General features: G+C 48.3%; 1 protein-coding gene across 3 annotated transcripts in view; it reads right to left on the bottom strand.

The window, feature by feature from the left end:
* The window catches only part of DHX37 (DEAH-box helicase 37), a 35888-nt gene extending 20574 nt beyond the window's left edge, over positions 1-15314 (bottom strand). For 2 of the 3 annotated variants that reach the window (XR_014519478.1, XR_014519479.1), the window contains exons 1-11: positions 15125-15292; positions 12675-12844; positions 11753-11865; positions 10770-11085; positions 9293-9441; positions 7734-7826; positions 5063-5159; positions 4356-4469; positions 2550-2651; positions 1556-1670; positions 787-882 (exon numbers count right to left, since the gene is read on the bottom strand). Coding sequence is in view for 1 of the 3 variants with exons in the window: in XM_083476675.1 (XP_083332801.1) it covers positions 787-882; positions 1556-1670; positions 2550-2651; positions 4356-4469; positions 5063-5159; positions 7734-7826; positions 9293-9441; positions 10770-11085; positions 11753-11865; positions 12675-12844; positions 15125-15221 (1462 nt within the window). In the remaining 2 variants the exon portion in view is untranslated. Of the gene's footprint in view, positions 1-786; positions 883-1555; positions 1671-2549; positions 2652-4355; positions 4470-5062; positions 5160-7733; positions 7827-9292; positions 9442-10769; positions 11086-11752; positions 11866-12674; positions 12845-15124 lie in introns of all 3 variants that reach the window. The other variant, XM_083476675.1, reaches the window with a different exon arrangement.
* Positions 15315-19380: the final 4066 nt, after the last annotated feature.

Genomic DNA, 19380 nt, shown 5'->3' on the forward strand with positions numbered 1-19380 from the left:
CCTCTCACTCATTTTTCCTCTAAGCTAAAAAGTACCAAACCCTGCAGTTTTTCTTCATGGGGGAGTCGCTCCAACCCCTTGATGCCTCTTCCTGAACCTTTTTCAGCTCTAGAATACCCTCTTTGAGTTGAGCCGGCCAGAACAGTACAGAGACTCAAACTGTGGTCACCAGCATTTTGATATTGGCAGTTTTATTTTTAATAGAGCAATGTAAAGGGGAAGTGCAGCCAGTTCCAAACAAGTTTGCTGTGTGAAACTGGCATGAACGTCTAGATCTGTGCTTTGCTGCCCTTGGTGGTGAGCCATGGAGAATTGCAGCGCGAAAAGTTCCCTGGCCAAAGGCGCCCTCCCAGAATTTCAGGGTGGCTTCACCCACCTCCGCAACCCATTGGTTCTCCCTGACCTGGAGAACAAGAAAGCTTCCAGGCCAGGTTTTGGCACTGCCAGGTTAACAGCCAGTCTTGGTCTGGCCTGCCAGGGTGCTATACTTGACTCTTGCTCAAATGCATGCTTCACACCCAGGGCGCAAAATCATTCAACTCTGGGATTGCTGTTTTCCCTGCCACTGGACAAAGAAAAGCAGTGGCTGTCAGAGAAGTAACTTCTCACGCAAATTCTGTCCCTCAAGGACTTGAGGCAGGCCACGCGCAAAGGCTTGGAGAATGCTTTTAACAAATATGCTTTTTGGAAGAGTTGCAAGACTGCATTTATTGAGTTGGTACCATGCCAATTATTTGGGATTTTAATACAGAAATACCAATGGGTTTCTCTGAGAGCATCAGTTACCTTGGGGTGCATTTTTGCAGAAAGGGAACGATTTCCTCAGCCTCCTACACAGTGAATGTACTTCAGCCTGGCCAGTGAGGAACACCAGGATGCCCCCTGCAAGAAGATAAAAAATCTTAAAATTAGCCCACAGGCATTGTGGAAGCGGGAAATGTGGCAAGAAGCACCAGTGTCTATGCTTTGAAATAAAACATTATTCAATGTCTTCTTCATAAAAACTGTCACAATTTATTTTTTTAAGTCACAGAATTTTGTCACATCAAGGCAACATCTGTATACATTTAAAGCAGTGTCATCCCACTTTAAACAGTCATGGCTTTCCCCATAGCATTCTGGGAAATATAGTTTCTTATGGGTGCTGTGGGTTGTTAGGCGACCCTCTATGCCCTTCACAGAGTGGTTTAATTGCCAATCCCCTCCTCAGGGGATTTCTCCAGTTCAGTCAACTCTCTAATTTGGTTGGGACAACTAAAATATTCTTGCAATTCAGAAAGAATTTCAGCGTACTGAAACCATAAAGTGTTCTTTCCTGCACCCACCTCTTAACCTTTAAGTATGTAATCATACGCCTCCGGCTCACTATTTATCTAAATTAAAAAGCGCCAAATGTGGCCAAGTTCCCTCCTGGGAGTGCTGCCTTCAGCCCCTTGATCATTCTGCCCTTTTCTGAACCTGCTCCAGGACATAAAAGAGAATCACTCCAGTTCCTTATTTGAAAGCTAATTTTATGGTTTTTATTACAGACAAAAGTCTGTGCCAGTCAGCTTACCCGATGGCAACATTCGGTGAATTTTACAGACTTTCCGGAAACATTCTCCATTATAATCATCCAGTGGGGTCCTTTTGTTAAAATGAACTGCCACAGGAAATTGCCTCGCATCCACCTGCAGAGAAAACAATACAGGTAAAGAAAGAGCAGTTGCCCAGAACGACAAAGCATGTCTATTTAGACCTGGGGAACCCCTGGCTCACAGGTCCCTTTTGGCCTGCCAGGGGCTCCCATTTGGCCTGCGAGGCCATTTCCTCCAAACCACACCCACCCACCTGCTGGCATCACTGGTGATGCCAGCTAACAGGCAAGGAGATGTGGTTTAATCCTGCATTGGCTCTATGCCTCCAGCAGGGAACAGGATCATGAAGCCAAGGCAGCAGGATTTAATCTCTGCTCTTAAATTGATGAGCAGAGATTAAAGCCTTCTCAAAACAAGAATATGATGGGAGCTCTTTTAAAATGGCTCTCAAAAGTGTTTTTCTTTAAGCTTGTGCATCCCACCCTGCTGCTTGCCCACTCTCAGGAGAAGTGCAGGAGCTGCGCTTCTGAGAGAGCGGCAATCTCCACTCCTGAGGGAATTATTACTAAAAAAATTATACTGCCCTATACCCACAAGTACAGACAGGAACCTCCCAGCCTGCCAGGGCCCACAGGGCCAGACACGGACACTTCCTTGAAGAGCCAGGTCCCTCCCCTCACTCCTCACCAGCCCTGATACATGCCAGGAGGGAGGCTATGGGAGGAGGAGGAGGCGTGCCCGTGCTCAGGCCTTTTAGGCCTCAGCAGCTCTCTCAAGGGGATGGAGCCTGGTGGATGCAGTCCAGAGACAGGAGGCTCAAAGGCAGATGCAGCCTGGTGGATGCAGTCCAGCATCCTTCAAGCAGCCCTGCTCCCCCCTCCAGGCTTGCCACTTTCCCTGAGGCCTCTGGTGTTGGAACAAAACGTGACACCAAATCCAACCACTATCACCAGTTGAATGTCACACTGTTACCTGTATAACAGGAGGAGGACTGGCAAACAGTTTCTTGTTGGTGGTGAAATCTTCCACACGCAGTGTGGCAGACATGATGATCAGCTTTAGCGGATTTCCTTTCTGTGAATGTGTAAGAACAAAAACACAGGCAAGAAGGCTTGGTGGAGATAAGATGTTGCCAAATCTGAAGGAACTTGACGTAAGATCTTTGACGACTGTTCAGAAACTGCCCGCAGTATTCTAGCAGCTGAATGCCAAATTAACTAGTCCTATGAGCATATAGGGACCCGGGTGGCGCTGTGGGTAAAACCTCAGTGCCTAGGACTTGCCAATCGTCAGGTCGGCGGTTCAAATCCCCGCGGCGGGGTGCGCTCCCGTTGCTCAGTCCCAGCACCTGCTAACCTAGCAGTTCGAAAGCACCCCCGGGTGCAAGTAGATAAATAAGGACCGCTTACTAGCGGGAAGGTAAACAGCATTTCCATGTGCTGCGCTGCCTCGCCAGATGCAGCTTGTCACGCTGGCCACATGACCTGGAAGTGTCTGCGGACAGCGCTGGCCCCCGGCCTCTTAAGTGAGATGGGCGCACAACCCTAGAATCGGACACGACTGGCCCGTATGGGCAGGGGTACCTTTACCTTTATGAGCATATTACGTTCAAAAACTATTTGAGATTTTCCCCAAAAAAGCTCAACAACTTTGGCAACCCTACCTTATCTGTTCCTGGACCAAATTTAAAGTTCTGCTATTTATTCATTCTCTTACTTTCAGCATCAGTGTGCCTTCTTTTCATGCAAAGTTTGCACAGAAGTATTAAAATAGTAAGTATTAAATGGAAACTGTGAAACATCAGCTGCTGATATTACTAGTGTCATTTAACAGAGGAAAAAAAGCTTCAAAGATTTTTCTTCCTCTCAGGGGAAGGTGATCACTGAGGGGTCTTGTGGTGGGGGTGGGGAAGGGCCAACGGGAGCTGGAGCCCTGGACGCCAGAGAGCAGGCAGTTGTTCTGCCTTTCCTCCCCACAGAGCAAGGTGGTCCCTATGTAGCCCCATGGCTGGGCCCACTCCCTCCTGTGGGAGAGAAAGGAGAAGTTCATCCCTCCCATCTTTCCATTCTCTCTGTGTCTCTTGAACCCCCTTCTCTTCTCTCCTGCTGACCCATCACCCCAGGGGCAGCTTTGGGACTGAACAAAACAATTTTTTAAACAGATAAAATCTAACCAATTCCTCCTTAGAAGAGCCCTGCTGGATCAGGCCGAAGGTCCAGCCAAATAACCACGGGAAGTGTGTAAGATGGCTCCGACAGCAACAGTACTCTATACATTTGTGGTCCTCAGCAACTGGTAATCAGGGGCATATTGCTTTCGACAGTGGAGACAGAACACAGCCATGGATAAGCCATATCCCTCATGAATTTGTCTAATCCTCTTTTAAAGTCATCCAAGGTGCCTCTTGTGGAAGCGAATTCAATAGTTTAAGGAGCACTGGAGTGGAGTCCTAGTATTTTCAGTGCGTGAATGTAAGATCAGGCACATATGACTACAGTGGATCCTTGGGTTGTGAATGTGATCCGTGCGGGAGGCACATTTGCAACCCACAGCATTCGCAACCCACAGCGCCGCGTCTGCGCACGTGTGGGTCACAATTCGGCTCTTCAGCGCATGTGCGAGCGCCGAAACCCAGAAGTAACCCGTTCCGGTACTTCTGGGTTTGGCGCAGTGCGCAACCTGAAGCATCTGTAACCCAAGGTATGACTGTATTTGTAAAAACCAAAATAATCAAATGTTAGAATGCTATTGATACGTAACCCCCCTTTCCCTCCTTACCTTGGCTCTGAGTGGCACAATGCGTGATAAAAGACCAATCAGGATATCCGTATAGATGCTTCTTTCATGAGCTTCATCGAGAATAATGACCCGGTACTTGGACAACAAGAAATCCTGGGAAGACCAAAAGGGTGGGTGGGTGTATGAGGAATACCACAACCACACATCAAAATTCAACCAGACTTATCAACTGATTTGATATTTAAGGGGGAATTTGTGGCTCAAAACCTACATGTGGGTCTAAGCAGGCTGGGCTGATGGGAGTTGGCAATCAAAAACATCTAGAAGCCTGAAAAAGATGCCCCTAAGCCACTTCTTCAAACTGAACATGGCTCTGAGGACCTCACAAGGAAGTGCAAAACCCTTCTCTCATTCCTGAATCTGAATTCTGGTTGGTTTTTTTGCGCGCGGGGGGGGGGGGGGGAACGGGACCTGTTGCCTAGTGACTCAGTCAATGACAACCCATCCAGTTCAGCTCCGTCCTGAGCTGTCTCTTAGTCACCCCAAACCCAGCCTGGTGCCTTCCACATCTTTTGGACTCCAACTCCCATCAGCCTCAGTAAGAATGGCAGATGGCCAGAGCAATGAAAGTCTGGAGGGCAGCAGGCTGGGAACTGGCTGCGTCAAAAGTATGTCAACATGTTAAGAAGTAGCATTACATAGGCACAGCTGCATTTCGTTTCTGAAAGGAAGAACCACCACTATACCTTCTGGATTTCCTTCAACAACACACCATCTGTCATGAATTTGATTTTGGTGTCATCTGTCACGTTTCCTTCGTAACGGATTTGGTATGAAATCACCCTGAGGACAGAGGATGAAAGGAACTCTGGGATCAACCCAACATCAAACAAGCCAGCGCTCTAGAACAGGGGTAGGCAACCTAAGGCCCGTGGGCCAGGTGCGGCCCAATCGCATTCTCAATCCGGCCCACGGAATCACCATGTTTTTACATGAGAAGAATGTGTCCTTTTATTTAAAATGCATCTCTTGGTTATTTGTGGGGCACAGGAATTCGCTCATATTTTTTTCCAAAATATAGTCGTCCCCCACAAGGTCTGAGGGATGCTGGGCCGGCCCACAGCTGAAAAATGTGGCTGAAGCAGTCATAGAAGTGTAGAGTTGGCAGGGACCCCAAGGGTCCTCTAGTCCAACCCCCTGCAATCCAGGAATCTCAGCAAAAGCATAAATGATAGATGACCATCCAACCTCTGCTTAAAAACCTCCAGGGAAGTACGTAGAATCCACTTCCTTCTGGTGGAGTCTGTTCCACTGCTGAACAGCTGTTACTGTCAGAAAGTTCTTCCCAATGTTTAGTCGGATTCTCCTTTCTTGCAACTTGAGTCCTACCCTCCAGAGCAGCAGAAAACAAGCTTGTTGCCTCTTCCATGTGGCAGCCCTTAAGATATTTGAAGATGGCTCTCATATCTCCTCTCTGTCCTCTTTTCCAGTGTTTGGAAGTATGACCCACTGAAATATTTTAGGCCTGGAGCAAGAAGCCTCAAGCCTGAGGGTGAAAGGTGACCCTCCAGGTTCCTGTCTGGCCCTTGGCTCTCCCAACCCCCGTTCCTGGTCTTACTTCAGACACTCCTGGAGTGTCTTTGCCTGGCTGGACTGCGTCCTTGAATTCTGATAATGCTTCTTGCTTGTCTGGTAGGGAGGATACAAAGGGCTGTGTGTGTAGAAAGCAGCCGACTGTGCAAAGGCTAAATTTGCATTCATTGCTACACCCACTTTTGCCTCTACCTCCATCCACCTCTGACGTGTGGCCCCCAGAAGCCAATGCAGTCCTGAAGCTGAAACAGGTCCCCCTACTGCGGATTAAGACCCATGGCATTTGTATTTTCAACATCAAAGAGAATTGTTACACCGCTGGGACCTGGCTACACCCCCCTTCTAACTCACTCCTCCTTATAGCTAAAGCTCCCTGCCCCATGGACACAACATCCCGCCCCACAACACATCCCACTGTGTAGCCAAGCCTTTTGAGTTGGACCACAGGCCTTCAGCCAGTGGGTTGGGGCCCACAGATGGGGCACAAGGCCATCCCAGGTGGGCTGCAGCAAGGCTGTTGCTGCTTCATCAGACCCCAGCTGAAGCTGACCAAACCAAAGGAGCACTGCCTGGGCTGGAACTCAATTCTTCTGGAGAGACATTTGTTTTACCAATCTCCCTGGGGGCTGCAAAGTGGTAGGAGAACGGCAGGAGCATTTTCCAGTATGAAATGTATGTCTGGCCTGTTGTGTGTCCCACCTTCATGGGAGTCCTCTATGGAGCAGGGACAGCCATTCACTTTCTAAGGCTTTCTAGACTTCTAGAATGGAAGTATGCTGGGCACTAGAATACACAAGTGTCTACTGAGGTGGGAAGCTCAACTGCACAGCGGTTGCCATTATGAGTCTGTTTTTAAAAACTCAATGGGTTTCAATAGCTCCTCGGCCTTCTGGCTAAGAACAAGTATACAAATCACTGGTTTTCATTTACTAGCAATGCTAAGGAAACACTACATACCATATTTTTCCGTCTATAAGACGCCCTCATGTATAAGACACACCCTATTTTGGGGGGCTCTGATTTAAGAAAATGGGGGGAGATGTATCCGTGTATAAGATGCCCCCAAATTTTTGACATTATTTTTTAGGGGAAAAACCTAGTATTATACACAGAAAAATATGGTATACTTTTCTGTGGATTGCCATTTTACAGCTAATAATGTGCCCTATCGGCGCTATTATGTATAAATCAAAGCAAGTACTGTATGTGAGCATGGGTCCCATGAGGCAGGAGAGGAGTTAGAGGTGGGTCAGGTGATGATCACTGAGCCAGAGTATGAACTCCAGCCAGGAAGCAAAGCACCTATTATGCATGCTCAGACCTTGACCCCCTAAATGGCTGGGGTCTGCCCTGAGAAAAACCATCCCGGTAAAAACACCCGCTGGTGGCAACAAATCTCACACAGGACATCATCTCTGTACTCTGGTAGGCATACTGACACTTGCCCCATGTTGTTCACAATGTCCCAACTCTACCAGCCAATGACATGCAGTGGAGAAGGGGGAACATGCAGAGTGATTGATGTCAGGATATGGGGTGACTTCATTACTTGGTCAAGGAGCAGGGGAATAATCAGAAGTGGAATGCAGTGAATGAGCAGCTCCACCTTGTGGCAGCTCACTTTCCTGAGTTCTGAACACGTCCCAACAGTGGGCTGGCCAACATTTGTTCCCGGTTTCTCAACACCTTTTCTGATGTCATCTGAAGCAGAGGCTTCCCCCAACCATCACTTGGCTGAAGGCACAGACCTTGGCTGGGGCCAAAACACTTGGAGAGAAGGGTGACCTAAAGAACACTTTCTGGAGTCTGTGCAAGTACGCTTACCTATGTGATAAGTTCATCTCCTTTGCAACACGCTGGGACATAGAAATTGCAGCCACACGCCGTGGTTCTGTGATTCCTATGATGCCGCCAGGCCTACAAGAGCAGTGAACAAAAGATTATTACTGTCAGCAAGGAAAGAAAAAAGGAATTGGGGGGGGGGGAGAAGAGAAGATCATGTTGCAACACAGCCCCTGTTCCTTCAGTTCTACACAGAACTGAGAAGAACCCAAGGGAAGAACTACATTTTATCTTACTAAGAGCCTGAACCCAAAGCATGGTGCAGTGGTTAGTTGACCAGGGTTCAAATCCCCACTTGGCCATGAAGTTCACAGGGTGATCTTCAGCCATCAGTGTCTCTTAGCCTAACCTGCCTCCCAAGGTTGTTGCAAGGACAAAACAGTGAGGGGGGGAGAGGCATGTAATTGCCACTTTGAGATTCTTGGAGGAAGGCTGGGATAGAAATAAAACAGCAACAACTGCTGGCTGACTAGTGCAAATTAATGTTTGAGATTTACCCTCACAGCTGTCACACACTGACTCTCACTAACGCACAAAAATGTTGGTGGGCCACAATGCTAAAGGTAGAAGCCACTACTGATGAGTTCCACTCTCCAATGCCAGCCTTTGCCCAGCCTGATGCTGCTGGACTACAACCCCCATCAGCTCTAGCCAGTGCGGCCGACGGTCAGGGATGATGCGTGTTGTCATCCACCATCATCTGGTGGGCACTTGGTTGGGCCAGGCTGGTCTAGGCACAGCGATGCTCTGCTTTCTTGCCCTGGACCATGCCCCTCTGCCACCCTTTGCCTGCGCAGTTCCTTTCTGCTTCCAGTGCACAGCCCCAGTCTTCTTTTATCTTTGGCTTCTCCACTTCTTTCTAACTGCATAACCCCACCAGATATTATTTCCGCTGCTCCCTGCTTTCCAGGCTTATTTTGCCTCAGGTCATTTATAAAAGCAACTGAAATCTTCATAGTGACATACATATATTTAAAGGTAAGACAGTCCCTGTCCAGACTCAACATCCAAGAGGCACAACAGAAAAAAGAGAAGACAAGAGCAAGTGTTGTGGGCACCTGCTCCTTCAATGGCTGTGCCACTCGCCCTTGCCATGATGCTGTTCCTGGGAGCGGAGGACAGAGTGTGCCTCCCTTAATCCCTGCAGTCCCAGGGCAACTGCTTCCTGAGCAAAGAAAACATAAGAAGCGGCCTTATGTTTAAGAAAGGTCCACTGAATTCAGTGCTGTCTACACTGGTCCTGCATCCTGGCACCGCCTTCGATTTGCAGTCTTCCTGTGTGCAAGGTTATAATCCCAACCTAACAGACAACTTTCTTTTCCAGCACAGAGGCTGGGCTACAAACGGGTTTACTAGCTCCCTGAACAACTGAAGATTCTGTGCCATCACACCAGCTCAGCCAATCACTGTCAGAGTACAATTACTGTTTTTGGAGGGAACTCCATGGCGAAGGAGAAGGCAACTTGTCAAAGCACCAAAATCTAAGAACAATATTTTTTCCTCTTGGCATAAAATAAGTGGTTTTTTAAAAGGTGTAATACCTGGCATATCCTGCTTCATAGAGAAATTGAGGGACTTGCGTGGTCTTCCCACTGCCAGTTTCTCCACATATGATAACAATAGAGTTCTCATTGATGGCTTCCATTATGACTTGTTCTTCGGCAAGGATTGGGAGCTTCAGCCTGGCTTCCTTTCAAAGCAAAGTTACAACTTTACATAGGCAAAAGGTCAAATTACCGATCTAAAATGAATTAAAATGGTACCAAACAATTAATTTAAAGTAACTTCCAGTGGTGTAAACTTAGGGTGCAGTCTTCTGCATGTTTACACAGATGTATGTCCCACTGTGTTCTGTGGAGCTTCATAATCAGTTAGTGTGTTTAAGGTTGCAGCCCTACGAATCAACATACAAGCAATATCTTACTGCAATGGGAATTTAATCCTCTAAGGAAACCAGTAATCTAGTTTCTTTGTCATGCCCAAGCATTTTAAACACTACCATGGGTAATGTCAGATTTCTGACATTAGGCAAGTGCATAAATCTGAGGTAAAATTCACCTCATTACTTGGCAGAGTGTTACCAAAGGATACACAAGTGGTAAGCTTCCATGGTGAACAGTGGGAGACATATATTAAATGAAATAAACAATAATCATAACCACTTGGTGAAACTGCTGCCTGTCCCATCCTTCAGAGAGGCTTTTTTTTAAAAAAACTGCTTTCCTGTTTCTCTATAACTCTGCCAGGGGTTCAAGTGTGAAGGGGGAAATTCTCCTTTCTGTGACAAGAAATTTAAGAGGCCAAAGATGGGCATGTTATTCTGAGAGGGTGGGCATAACCACTTGGCAAGCTGGTCTTCAGCATTGTCTGACCATGTAATGAGGAGAATTTCACCTCACATCCGTATGCAGAAGTTGAAAAGTTTCCCTCACCATACTGAATGGTGAGACAGGCAAGTCTGAGGGCACGTGATGTAGACACCTTGATAAAGCTAAGCAGGGCCTAGTCTGGTTAGTGCCTGGATGGGAGGCAGTTTGGCAACCCAATGCCCACACCCTGAGCTTCATGATGGATGAATGACAGGATATATATGCACCAATACAGGCAGTAGCCACTGAGGTGCCTTCCAGATCGTGTTGACTACAATTTCCCATCTTTCCAGCTAACTATCCATGCTGACTGGGGCTGATGGGAGCTGGAGTCCAACTACACTTTGGAGGGCACCTGCACTAAATAAATAAAAATGAGCTCTTTAGGTCCAAATTTTGACCTCCTCTGTTCAGCTCCAAGGTCACAAATATCATGTGCCCAAGAACAATTAAATCAAAAGATTCCACGTCTCAAAAACACCCCCAATTTATTGTTAACAGAAATACTAAAAGGCATTTTGTGCGTGGAATCTGCATGCAACTTCTGCAGAGAAAAGTGTCATGAATCTCACATGGGTGACCCACTGTTGTTGCTGCTGCTTGTGATGCAACGGGGTGCACTTTTGGCTTGTTGGCATTCAAAACTGACCTGAATCTCAGGAGATCTGTCCACCGGGATGAACACAGTAGGCCCCAATGATGGCTTGGGAGCATGATAATGTTGCTTCGGTGTGCTGGGTGGAGATGCAATGGCTTTCTTTGGCTCCTCAGGCAGCAGGATAGTGCTAGGAACCTCTGGGGCTGCCTTTTCTGCCTGCTCTTCTGGCTCCTTTTCCTCCTCCTCTTCCTCCGAGGAAATCTCAGACTCCTCTTCAGACTCCAGTTCAGGTCTGCATCTTTTTCTGTTTGCACCGCCAACGCTTTTAATTTTTTCTGGATGAATGGCACTCACTTCTTGGATTGCCCTGAAACACCCATGTCACATTGACACACGAGACAAGTCCACCCCAAAGCACATCTAAGATCCTCAGATGCAACACAGCAGGGATAAGGAACTATTTTTCTGTCAGGGGCCACAAGCCAAAGCCAAATGTGGATGAAATCGGAGCAAGAAGGGGGTGGAGTCTGCAGCATTGCAGAGTGCTCTCTCTCTCTCTCTCTCTCTCTCTCTGCAACTCCATCACTCACTTTCTTGGCCACCCTGTCTGTTTCTCTAGTCCCCACTCTCTTATTCACACCCTCTGTGCCATCTCTCTCTCATACACAGACTCTTTCTCACTTCACCCGTCTCTTTCTGTCCTTCTCTCTCTGTGTGTGTCCCCATCTCTCTCCACCCTACCCATCCCTCACTTTCTCTCTCTGTTCCCCACCCCTCCAGCTCTCTGCAGCCTTTGGAGGGCCATATGGAACGAGGCAGGGACTGCATTCAGCCCCTGGGCTACAGGCTGCCCATCCTGCTTTATAGAACCAGAGACACCAGCTAAGAAGATGCACTCTGAAAGCTGGAGATCTCAAGGGAAGCTACATGGGGAGAACGCCCCACACCTGCTGCGTATCACAAAAAGGCCAAAGAGGGGAAGAGTATGTCCACACTGCAACAAGAGCAACAAGCTGGACATACCCAGAACTTACCGTTTAGGCTGGTACATCCGGTCCCCCGTCCCTATTTTGGACGTGGTATAAAACATCTTCATCTCGGCCTCGGAAGCCTGGACTTCACTCAGCTTTCTCAGCAACTCCGCTCGCTAGGATTAGAAAGAGTTGTATGAAGCAAGTCTGCCCTAGGAGGCGTTCACACTAGGATAGCACTTTAAACAGTGATGGCTTCCCCCAGAGAACTGTGGGAGCTGTAGTTTGTTAAGGGCGCTGAGAGTTGCTAGGAGACCCCCCCCCCTGCATAGAGCTACAGTTCTCAAAAATGGAAGAGGAGAGTTAACTCCTCTTCCCAGGGCACTCTAGGAATTGTAGCTCTGAGATGGGAAGAAGGTCTTCTAACAACTCTCAGCACTCTTGAAAAACTACAGCTCCCCAGATTCTTTGGGGAAAGCCAAGCGGTATCATATGCTTCAAATGTACGGTGTGAATACAGGCTTCGCTAATATTGGGTGGTGTGTAAGATTTCCCTAACAGTTCAAATACAGTGGGAAGCAAAATGAAGAGTGCCTTGTATATGCTGTGATGCCGCAGAACTTCCCTCTCCCTGCAAAAAGTGCAGCAGAGGGAGAGACCGGCAGAGGGGCTCGATTGAGATGCCAGCTCCATTGGGTTCCTCCTCTCCCAGAACTTTTTACATTCTAGCAGGGCATTATTTTAAAAATTGCATCTTTAAGAACCAATACCAGTGTTTGCTTGATTTCCTTTTCCTGCCTTATCCTATTTTTCTTTTATGTTGTGTGATCCTAAAACCGCTGGTCCATCTATCTCAATATTGTTTACACTGACTGGCAGGAGCTCTCCTGGGTTTCAGACAGCGGATACTCCCAGCCCTCCCAAAGGATGCCGCGGGCCACATGTCTCCTTGGTGTTCTCTTGGCCTCCACACTCCAAAACATACCTTTTCCTTCTTTGCTTTCTGTTCCAAAACCTTCTGCAGGATTTTCTTCTGCTTCTTGGTCAGCGGCTTCTTTTCTGGGGCCTTTTCAGAAGTTACTTTTTTATCCTTGGTTTTCTGTGATGGGAGCACCAGGGCGTTACTCTCATCCACCCCTTTTGAAATGGCTTCATCTGGAACAACAGAAAGAAGGGCTTGTTTTGGTCACCACCATATTGAAACGGGGAGTGGGGGACCTGTGGCCTTTCAGACGTTGCTGGGACTGCAGCATCTGGTGGGACACATGTTTCCCACCCCAGCTTGAAGTATTTTCAGCACAATCCTGTGCACGTTTGCTCCAGTGTGAGCCCTGTTCAGCTTAGTGACGAAAGAACATCAGGACAGCCTCCTGGACCAGGTCAGTGGTCCATCTAGTCCAGTATTTTCTCTCAGTGACCAGCCAGATTACTGTAGGAAGCACACAAGCAGGACCTGGGCACAACACCACTCTCCCCTCTTGTAGTTTTCAGCAACTGGTACGCAGAAGCGTAATGCCTCTGAGGTAACTGTGTGTACGACTGCAGTGTTTAAAGGCAGCACCCGTTGTTGGCATCTGTCTGTCTCGAGAAACAATGGGGTGCGCCTCTGGGGGTGAAGTCAAACTGTTGTATTAGAGGTCACCCCAAGTGGGACACAAGCCTTGGCAGTGTGTATGGTGGTCCTCGGCTGCCCAGACGACAGGACCCCCCCTCTCAGCCTCACTGATGTGGTCCAAAGAAAAGCAGAGCAACACGTTTGGCAGCAGCTTGGCCGCAGGAGTTGCTGGAAGGAGGCGTACAAGGCACCATCCAACTATCTTAGGGACTCCACTCTGGATTTGTGTAGGGTTTGCTCCTTAGCCTTTCCTTCTCCTGAAGAAATCCCTCAAGGCAGAGGAGGTTTAGGATCAGTTTTCCTTCTCCTAGATGGGCTACCTTCCCAGGCGGACAAGCAGCATCACACCACTTACTTCTGACCTCTACATGGAAACTTGCAACTGATCCATGTACCATTCACAAGAGCACAGTAGGGCAGCGTATAAGTGTCTTGGGAAGGTGGACATATGCACAGAACATGATCAGAGCATCCAAGGGAGCAAAGCATAATTTTTATTCATCATATTTATAACCTGCCCTTTCCGCACCACCCCAAAGCCTTTTTACACCACTCTTCAGCCAAAAGGACTCCCAGAGTGAATGACACCAACCAACAGGAACCCTAAGAGGATGCTGTGTCTACGATCCAGCTCAGTATTGTCTGAACTGACTGGCAGCGACTCTTCAACGTTTCAGACAGGGATCTTTCCCAAACCTACCTGGAGATGCAAGAGACTAGACCTGGGACCTTCTGCATAGCACTGAGCTATGAGCCTACCCCAACTAGGGACTCTCATGAGAACATAATTAGAGCCCTGCTGGGTCATGTCCACAGCCCGCCTAGTCCAGCATCATTTTCTCCAAGCCCAAAAGAAGAGACCTGGGTAAAACAGCACTCTCTCCTGCAAGCTTACAGAATAAATGCCATGACAAAAGGGGGGGGGATAGACGGAGAGGGAGTTAAGAGAGGTGGGGGGGGGGAGCAAATTCAAGTTATTCAGTCAAACTGAGCTGCTCTCTCAGCAGCACATAAGAAATTTGTATTCTACTTATAGAACTCATTGCTGCAAGACGCAAGGAGGGCCACTAGTTTAGACAAATTCATCAGAGAGGGATAAAGGCTATCAGCAGTGATTAGCTATGAAAACTAGATAAACAAAAACAATGTAAGCTACCCTTGGATACCAGATGATGTTTGTGGACTCTTAAAGGCAAGTTCATAAAGGCCCCCTTAAATTTCATGACACCCTAGTCCGGTCAGCTGGGGCCCTCCAGCTGTTGCTTGGCCGCAGCTCCTGCCACCCCAACCTGCAGGGCCAGGGGTCAGGGGTGATTACAGTGGTACCTCGGGTTACATACACTTCAGGTTACAGACTCCGCTAACCCAGAAATAGTTAAGAACTTTGCTTCAGGATAAGAAGAGAAATCGTGCTCCGGAGGCGTGGCGGCAGCAGGAGGCCCCATTAGCTAAAGTGGTGCTTCAGGTTAAGAACAGTTTCAGGTTAAGAACGGACCTCCGGAACGAATTAAGTATGTAACCCGAGGTACCACTGTATTATTAATAATAATTTATTACATTTCTACGCACCCGAGGACCACAGGGTGGTTTGCAATACAAAAACACAAACATATACACCACCCTGCGCCATCCCCAGCTAGCAGGACTCGCGGTCTGGGATGGCGGGAGTTGGGGAGCCCGGGGGGGGGGGGAGACGGCTTCCGAAGGCCAGAATTCTTGAGCCAGCCGAAGGGCGCTTTTGCGAGGAAGGCGCCAGGCGAGCCTCCCGGGGGTGGGGCGGGGGGGTCCCCGCTGGCGGGAAAGGGGGTCTTGGGACTCACCGCCCAGCTCCAGCTGCACGGGCTCCGGGGGGCCCCGCGGGCCGCGGCTCTCCGGGCGGCGGGCCCTCCAGTTGCGCCTGGGGCGCGCTCGGCCCATCGGGGCGACTCGGGGCGCGCAGCTTTCCACGTGCACCGCCCAACGCCCAGCCCGCGCCGCGCTTCCGCCTCCTGCGAGGGGCGGGGCCGCCAGTCTCGCGAGAACGGGCCCCGCTCACGTGGGAGGGGCGCCCCGGGCGGGATTCCGTGGCCGCGTGGCGCAGCGTCTTTGGCCATAAATAGGCAGAGCCCAAGCCTCTGGGGCCCGATGAGCTGCTGGGTTTTCATAGTGCCTGATGAGTCCTTCGCAAACTCTCTTTCCGGCCCACTCGCAGAATGAAAAGGTGCTCGCGCCCCACCGAATGCTTCATTGATGAAGCCACGTGGGAAAACACAATTAGGATTGTCCTCAGTATCGCTTGATGCTCTTGATTTCATTTTGAAATGTTATATATCCTTCCTGCCCGCGGACTGTCTGGCCAGAGTGGTGCATGCTCTGGTCATCTCCCGCTTGGACTACTGCAATGCGCTCTACGTGGGGCTACCTTGGAAGGTGACTCGGAAACTACAACTAATCCAGAATGCGGCAGCTAGACTGGTGACTGGGGGCGGCCGCCGAGACCATATAACACCGGTCTTGAAAGACCTACATTGGCTCCCAGTACGTTTCCGAGCACAATTCAAAGTGCTGGTGTTGACCTTTAAAGCCCTAAACGGCCTCAGTCCAGTATACCAGAAGGAGCGTCTCCACCCCCATCATTCTGCCCGGACTCTGAGGTCCAGCTCCGAGGGCCTTCTGGCGGTTCCCTCATTGCTAGAAGCAAAGCTACAGGGAACCAGGCAGAGGGCCTTCTCAGTAGTGGCGCCCGCCCTGTGGAACGTCCTCCCATCAGATGTCAAGGAAATAAGTATCTATCCTATTTTTAAAAGACATCTGAAGGCAGCCCTGTTTAGGGAAGTTTTTTACGTTTAACAGACCACTGTATTTTAATATTTTGTTGGAAGCTGCCCAGAGTGGCTGGGGAAACCCAGCCAGATGGGCGAGGTATAAATCATCATACCATTTCCTGCAAATCATATATCTATATCTATAGGTATACACAATGCTACTCTGAAATGCTACTCTGAAATTTGCCACCCCCTCTTGCCCCACCCTATGAGAACCACTTTAGTTTAACCATACAGTATTTCTGTAGCAGAATAGAGAAATCTCTAAACAAGCAAGCAACAAGAAATATCACAATTATTAGGAATAGTCAAATGTAAACACTTTTTGGGGGGGCTTGTGTATATGTAGGACAGAATTCAGCAAATATATTTTGACAATGAGTTCATATCCTTGCTCAGAAGTAACAGAGCAGTCCTATAAACCCTGTCTGCTGAGAAGCATGACCTGTTGAATTCAATGAGTGACTCCCAGGTAAGGTTGCAGCCTAAGCCGCAGTGTGTTCAATCAATAACTGCAATCCTAGCCCCCTTCAATTTGGAATAAGCCTCATTTAATTCAATAGGATTTACTTCTGAGTAGACATGGTAGGATTGCACTAGCAAAGGTATACACTCAGTTCTTCTATACATGTAGACAAGCAATCTTTCCCCTTTACTTTTGACTCTTCATAATCATTGTGACTGGTTTGTCTTGTACACACTTTTAGGATGAGCCTTTGTGAGCCTCAATGATCAATAAAGTACTATAAAAGATAATCTGAGTACTTCCAGACAACCTGCTATCACAGGCATGTGCAGGAGTGCTCAGGCACATCCTAATGTTTAGAAAAACCAGGGATCAAGCCAGAGAAAGACACGAGCAGAATAAAAAGCTGGAATGGATCTGGAATAAATCTGCTTCTTCCTGTGTCTGTCTCTAGAAGTCGTGGTTGGGGGGGTGGATAGTGGTGGTCGTAAGGGAGAACACTGTACATTCACCCCAGCCTTTTTATGCTGCCTGCATCTGTCTCATGGCTCTGTCTCCCTCCAAACTCTGCTCACCACCTTTTGTGAAAAGAGATCTGTGGTGGTTAGGGGCTGTGATTTATAGTTCACAAGCAAGAAGGACTCATTCTGCCCTTGACCCTCTGCTTAGCTTGATACAAGTCTTCTGCAGGAAAAAAAATCTCGTTTTGGCTTCTTGATTAATTCTCGTGGTTGATGTGGGGCTTTTTGCCTTTTTTACCTCCTCACTTTTTTTGTCATCCCCACCCCACTAATGAAATGTGCTGTGCACACCTATGCCTATTATTTATTTTGAGCATTTGCCCCGATTTGTTCATAGGAAGGCTTGACAGTGAGGATGTGTCCAGCAAGTTATTATCGTGTCACTTTTCTTACTGGAAAAAGCCCAACCTTGTGAAGATGCAGGTTTGTCCTGCAAGAACTCTAAATAAAATTGTAATTGTGCAACCTGAATGTGTCAGCATGTGATTGAAACCCACTAGAAAATAACAAGAATTTGAAAGTGCCTTCTGAGGTGAAGGGGCTTTGTACTGAGGGTTAACTGTTAACCACTGTGATTTGCATCTCTAGTGGGAATGCCGCTTACGGCTGCAATCCAGAGCAGACTAGGAATAAGCAGTCATTTAAAGATTATTATTTTATTTACTTATTTGTATACAATATGCTGCCCTTCATCATCATGCGGTCTTGACTATGCTACCACTCAGTGGATTTGTAACTGGCTGACTGACCGAACCCAAAGGGTGCTCATCAATGGTTCCTCTTCATCCTGGAGAAGAGTGACTAGTGGGGTGCCACAGCGTTCTGTCTTGGGCCCGGTCTTATTCAACATCTTTATCAATGACTTGGATGATGGACTCAAGGGCATCCTGATCAAATTTGCAGATGACACCAAACTGGGAGGGGTGGCTAACACCCCAGAGGACAGGATCACACTTCAAAACGACCTTGACAGATTAGAGAACTGGGCCAAAACAAACAAGATGAATTTTAACAGGGAGAAATGTAAAGTATTGCACTTGGGCAAAAAAAATGAGAGGCACAAATACAAGATGGGTGACACCTGGCTTGAGAGCAGTACATGTGAAAAGGATCTAGGAGTCTTGGTTGACCACAAACTTGACATGAGCCAACAGTGTGACACGGCAGCTAAAAAAGCCAATGCAATTCTGGGCTGCATCAACAGGAGTATAGCATCTAGTTCAAGGGAAGTAATAGTGCCACTGTATTCTGCTCTGGTCAGACCTCACCTGGAGTACTGTGTCCAGTTCTGGGCACCACAATTCAAGAAGGACACTGACAAACTGGAACGTGTCCAGAGGAGGGCAACCAGGTCAAAGGCCTGGAAACGATGCCTTATGAGGAACGGCTAAGGGAGCTGGGCATGTTTAGCCTGGAGAAGAGGAGGTTAAGGGGTGATATGATAGCCATGTTCAAATATATCAAAGGATGTCACATAGAGGAGGGAGAAAGGTTGTTTTCTGCTGCTCCAGAGAAGCGGACACGGAGCAATGGATCCAAACTACAAGAAAAAAGATTCCACCTAAACATTAGGAAGAACTTCCTGACAGTAAGAGTTGTTCGACAGTGGAATTTGCTGCCAAGGAGTGTGGTGGAGTCTCCTACTTTGGAGGTCTTTAAGCAGAGGCTTGACAACCATATGTCAGGAGTGCTCTGATGGTGTTTCCTGCTTGGCAGGGGGTTGGACACGGTGGCCCTTGTGGTCTCTTCCAACTCTATGATTCTATGATCAAGCAATTTCTGGGTGGGTCAGTAAAGTATCATCCTACCCTTATAAAGGTAAAGGTACCCCTGCCCGTACGGGCCAGTCGTGTCCGACTCTAGGGTTACGCGCTCATCTCGTTTAAGAGGCCGGGAGTCAGCGCTGTCCGAAGACACTTCCGGGTCACGTGGCCAGCGTGACGAAGCTGCTCTGGCGAGCCAGCACCAGCGCCGCACACAGAAACACTATTTACCTTCCCGCTATAAAGCGGTACCTATTTATCTACTTGCACTTAGGGGTGCTTTCGAACTGCTAGGTGGGCAGGAGCTGGGACCAAACGACGGAAGCTCACCCCGCCGCGGGGATTCGAACCACCGACCATACCTCAGTGTGACCATACCCCCCCTAGGACTGACCAGTGCCTCAGTCCTAGGCACTGAGGTTTTACCCACAGCGCCACCCGCGTCCCTTTCCTACCCTTATACTGTAGATCCAATCGATCACCACACTCTGCAGATTCCGTCTCATCAGGTCTCTTCCACAC

The sequence above is a fragment of the Podarcis liolepis genome, assembly GCF_965112155.1.
Source record: "Podarcis liolepis genome assembly, chromosome: 15".
NCBI classification, from domain to species: Eukaryota; Metazoa; Chordata; class Lepidosauria; order Squamata; family Lacertidae; genus Podarcis; species Podarcis liolepis.